We start from the raw sequence: 4,843 nt of genomic DNA, 5'->3' as shown, positions 1-4,843 counted from the left end.
CTCTCCAGCTTCCGGATCATCTTATGGATGGGGATCACAGCATCTTGGTTCATCCAATACTGTTGCCTGTGTATGTCTGTCGTGGCTATTGGCACTTCTTGTTCTTTGACTCGCAGTAGTCCCACTACGGAGGGGTCTTCTGAGAGGCCAGGAAGGGCAGACAATTGCTTGGACTCCTCTTCAATCACCGTGGCTACACCAAAAGCCCACCGGTACCCCTTCGGGTCCTTGAGGTATCCTCTTCTTAGGTAGTCCATACCAAGAATGCAAGGGGCTTCTGGCCCCGTCACAATGGAATGCTTTTCCCATTGCTCTCCTGTCAAGCTTATGTCGGCCTCTACCACTGACAACTCTTGAGACCCTCCTGTCACTCCAGAAATAGAAACAGTCTCTGTACTCTTATGCTCCCATGGCATTAAACTACACTGGGCACCAGCATCTATCAAAGCCCGGTATCTCTGAGGATCCCATGTGCCAGGCCATTGAACCCACACAGCCCAGGAAACCTGGTTATCTGCCGTGTCCCTCTCCTTCTCCTGGCAGAAGGCAGGGCCCCTCTATCGGTCCTGGTCAGAGCATTTGCTGTCGGATTTTTGTTTTGGCTTATCAGAGGCTTTTTTGTCATCACTGAAGCGGACCTTCCCACGTCTCGGAGATCGCAGCCTTTTTTTCAGGACATCTGCATCGACCACGTAGACAACTTTCTTATCGTCTTCCTTCCGTTTTAGTTCTCTCACTCTGCCCTCCAGTTTGGAAGTGGGCTCACCATCCCACTTTTTCATGTTTTCTCCCTTGCTGCATAGGTAAGACCACAGTTGACCACGTGATCTACGTCTGGGATTTTCTCTCCTTCTGCATATGAGGGGAGGAGATCTTGAACGAGACCGGCACCAAGATCGAGGTCGAGGTCGAAATCATGGTTGAGATCGTTCTACTGGTCTGTCTCTGTCATCTCTGTAATCTCTGTCTCTCTCTTCCCATTTCCTGTTCAATGACTCGAGCTCCAGCCATAGATCCCAACTGCTGAGCTTCAAACCCTTCTAACCTGTGGCTTCGAGCCCCATTATCCCAGCATCGTAACAGCCAGGTGAGAATTGGTTCAGCAGGTTTGTGACTGTAATCTCCTCGTAGGTCTCAGAGCTCTGCTGGGGTCCTTGCCATCCAGAGACTGGCCTTTCCAAGCCCCTTCCCAAAGCTCCAGCGATTCCTTTCGAGCTTTGGCCTTTCTTACAACAAGGGCACCAATGCAGCACCACCTTTCCAATTTTAAGTGGCATTTTCGCTGCCTTCACCACTAGGATCATTGTCGCTGAACAATTTAGGGAGGGGTTAGAGCTGATCTTAGGAGTCTTTGCTACCAAACCTTGAAGGCCACCATTAAGGAAACTGGCTACTAGGCTGTGGAGGTCGAAATTAAGGAAAGGAAGCAATTCATTCCATCCATCTGAACGGTCCCTTACAGGATGTCCTAGGACAGGCACAAAACCAGCAAGAATCATGAAAAAAATTAGTAAAAAGGCCATTGTCATTATTTTTCTTTCTCCTTCTTCCTAAACAAAGCTATGTTTAGATAAACAAAATCCCTCTTGGCAGCTCTCCCGGTATGTCCCAAAACAGTGGTGGATGTTTACAAAACAAACCTGCTCTTGGCAGCTTTCCCAGACAATGTTCCCACAACAAAACCAAAAGAACCAAAACAATCCCACTTCTGACCCCAAAACAATCTGGAGCCGGTTGGAGTTGGCTTCCCACCAAACCCCACAGGCTACAGAAGATTACTACGTGTAAATCTAGTGTAGAACTTAGGTGGGAGGTTCCTGCACCACAGTGCTCTTTCCCACAGGTTCTCTTGTCAAAGAATGTAGTCACACAGCTCATTGCTTCCATTTCAACCTTTTTTGGCCTTTGATCACTCTGGAAATTTTGTACCAACCTGATGAGCAGAAGTCTTGGGCTTTACCACAGGTGTCTGGGTGGTGTTCTGAGACCCAGATTTCTGCTCAGTCCCAAACTGATGCCAAGAAGTCCCAGGCCAGTTGAATCCAGAAGTGGACTTGCAGCCAGATGTCTGCTGACAGCGCTGCTTGGGACTGCAGATCTGCTTCTGTGGTGCTCCCAAAGGAGCTTGGTGTTGGCCTCTGCAAGTCTCTCATTAGCTCTGAAACATTCACAAGCACACAGAGAGTCATCTGTGGCAGGAAGGCTTTTGCAAAGTTACCCTCCACATCCTTGACTACTACTCCACTTCTGAAAGCCAAGGGCATTAAGAGTGTCCAAAACAAGCACATCCTTTGGTCTGAGCTTGTTCAGAGGGCCTGTTTCTAAGAAATCACACCAAGTGCAAGGAGCAGCAAGTGTCACCTCCATAAGAACTCTGGGCTACCCTGGCCTTCTCAAGGAAAGGGATTTTAGAAGGAAAATGCAGGAGGAAAAAGGAGTCTGTTCTTACCAGTCCAAAACATCATGGACTTACCTTTCCAGTTTCTTGGCGAGGCTTTTTCTGGTTTTGGCTTCCACCAGATACAGCTCTTTGTACTTTTCCACTTCTGCCCGGGTGGATTCTCTCTGAAAAGGTCTTTCTGGTGGGTTGCTTTTTCTCCTTCCCAGTGCACGTTCCAGATCTCTAATTCTGTCTTCTAACTGGTTTTTCAGTGAGTCCAAATGACTGCTTCTGATTTCTTCCAGTGTGTCCTGGTAGGCTGCCTGTGCCTGAAGGAGACAGTGCACCTTCAACCCCCACAAGAAAAAGAGAGCTCTGCCCAGCACAAAATTGCACAGACCCAATTTCAGGGCTTTGCTCAGAGAGGCGGCTGTGCCTCCTCACTCCCAGCAGCAATCAAGGCAGAACCCAGGAGCTACCAGGGCAAAGAATTCTTTGCATTGGGAAAGAAGCCCAAATTAGCTCTCTTCTTCAAAGCTACTAATGAAGAGACACAGGATCTGTAGGACAGGGCATATCCAAAAGGATTCTTCAAAGACAAGAAGAGCATCCCCCACCTCCACCCCCCCCCCCCTACCCCCGGAATTTCAGTGACTCCTTTTCTGAGCACCTTCCCCCCTGCAAGGACAAAGCAGCACCTGTAGGTCTGGCCATGACAGCTGCAAGTTGCCAAACCCATTCAAGGATGAGCAGCAAGAAGCAGAGCAGCACACAGAGATCCCCCCCAAGCACTGCAAAGTGGGATCTGCCTTGGGCAGCCTTTGGATTCAGGGACCTGCCGGCACATTGCACACCCAGGACAGCACTCCTGCCCAACCAGATTGCCTTCTGCCACTGCCTTCAGCAAAGACAGAAGCTAACCCACAGAATACAGGAGCAAAAGAAAAATACCCAAAACCACGGCCACAAGAGAAGTTTACGTAGCACCTGTGACACTGGGGAGAAAGTCACTTACTTGCAAAAACTCATTGACTTCTTGGAGTTTTTGTCTTATTTCCTGGTCTGCTTGTTCTTCCACCTCTCTTTTACATTGTTCCAGTTGGCTGCGATCCACCACATTGGTCTCCAAATGGTGCCGGAGTTTTGCCAGCTCTTCTTGCAGCTGGCATTTGTCCATCGCCAGGTTCTCGCACTTCCCACTCAGGGTAGACAGCTCTTCCTGCAAAGCCTGATTTTTGGCCTCCAGCTGCATGCACTGTTCACGTTCCCTGTCCAACTGCTGGGAAAGTTCAGCAACCTGCAGACAGAAAGAAAAAAAAAAGGAACTCAGCGTGGTGTAAAGGCAGTGAATTCTGGGAAAACCCCAAAAGGGGGTGCCCAGGGAGACTCTATTCATCATCTGCTGGCTCAGGACTAGAAACAAAGTGAAACCAGGCTCTTCTTTTCCACCAAGAACAGCTTTCACATCATTTGTCATAGGATTCCTCAGTTTCCCATCCTTTTGCAGTTCCTCATGCAAAAATGCTCCAAGCTTCTGGACTCCAAAGGAATCCCTGCAAAGGCAGGAAGCCATTCCACAGGGATGCCTCCAAACCCAAGCGTGACTCTGACAGACGCCGCTTTAGCAACGGATCCGAGTGACGAGCGGAGAAGGGGATGAGAGGTTCCATGGCACTGCTGCACAGGCAGAGCAGCCTCAAAAGCACTGCTGGGAACAGCCCTTCTGGCTCCCCGCCACAAGATGGGCTGAAACAGCTCCCCGTGAGCAATAGGTGAGAGATTTTCCCCTGGGAGGCCCCTGTCCTCATTGTGCCCTGGGCAGCAACAACACTGTGCAGAAAAGCAAAAGGTCAAGTGCCTCCTGCTCAGCTCGTGCCTGAGACAGGGCTCAGGGGCTGATCGTGCCCTGCCAGTGACAGCGGAGTTCCTCCCCTCTCTCCCAGGGCAGCAATTCATCTCTCACACCCAGAGGACGCTGTCACAGCCTCCCTCAAGCTGCAGCCAGGCCTGAGCTGGGCCCCACTGCTCTCAGCCCATGGACGGGATGTCCTGCCAGGACGGCAGACCTGCCCATCCCTAAGGCCCAGCCGGGGGATCTGCACTTTTGGCTGACCCCGCTTACTGTCAGCAGACCTGTTCTGCTCTTCCTGCTCAGGGCCTGTGGGACGGCTCCCTGGCCCGGGAGCTCACGCACCCTGCCAGGCTGCTGCCACTCCTGGCTTGCCCTTCCTCTGCAGGACAGCCTGGCCTCCAGCAGCCCTTACACCTACTGCTCTGCCCTCTACATTTGCATCTTTCCCCAGAATGAGAACTACCTCCGTATTAGTTAGAGTCATCTACCACTGCAACAGCAGAAGGAGCATTAAGAAAAGCCCAGCACATCCAAAATGCAGCCAATGGGAAAAAAAATCATCAGCATGACAAGAAATAGAGGGAAAGCATCTCCCAGCTTTCAAAAGAAGT

At 50.7% G+C, this 4,843-nt stretch overlaps 1 protein-coding gene across 1 annotated transcript; it reads right to left on the bottom strand.

Moving 5' to 3' along the window:
• Positions 1 to 1,191: 1,191 nt before the first annotated feature.
• Positions 1,192 to 3,647, bottom strand: LOC113979285 (ankyrin repeat domain-containing protein 26-like). The gene is made up of 4 exons (XM_027706726.1): positions 3,396 to 3,647; positions 2,474 to 2,709; positions 1,934 to 2,158; positions 1,192 to 1,468 (listed from the first exon to the last, which is right to left on the bottom strand). The coding sequence occupies exons 1-3, from the start codon at positions 3,630 to 3,632 to the stop codon at positions 1,957 to 1,959; spliced, it is 675 nt and encodes a 224-aa protein (XP_027562527.1). The 5' UTR covers positions 3,633 to 3,647; the 3' UTR covers positions 1,192 to 1,468; positions 1,934 to 1,956.
• Between the last annotated feature and the right edge of the window lie 1,196 nt (positions 3,648 to 4,843).

Source organism: Neopelma chrysocephalum, unplaced genomic scaffold (assembly GCF_003984885.1).
Source record: "Neopelma chrysocephalum unplaced genomic scaffold, ASM398488v2 Primary Assembly neopelma1_65244, whole genome shotgun sequence".
Classification (NCBI taxonomy): Eukaryota; Metazoa; Chordata; class Aves; order Passeriformes; family Pipridae; genus Neopelma; species Neopelma chrysocephalum.
The sequence above is the reverse complement of the archived record's forward strand: the minus strand, read 5'-3'. Positions and strand labels throughout refer to the sequence as shown.

Excerpts from the sequence above, each read along its gene's own strand:
- LOC113979285 (XM_027706726.1), bottom strand. The coding sequence starts at position 3,632 with ATGCAGCTGGAGGCCAAAAATCAGGCTTTGCAGGAAGAGCTGTCTACC. Across the intron at positions 2,710-3,395 it reads AAGTCAATGAGTTTTTGCAA|GCACAGGCAGCCTACCAGGA; the intron begins GTAAGTGACTTT and ends TGTCTCCTTCAG. Across the intron at positions 2,159-2,473 it reads CTCGCCAAGAAACTGGAAAG|AGCTAATGAGAGACTTGCAG; the intron begins GTAAGTCCATGA and ends TGAATGTTTCAG.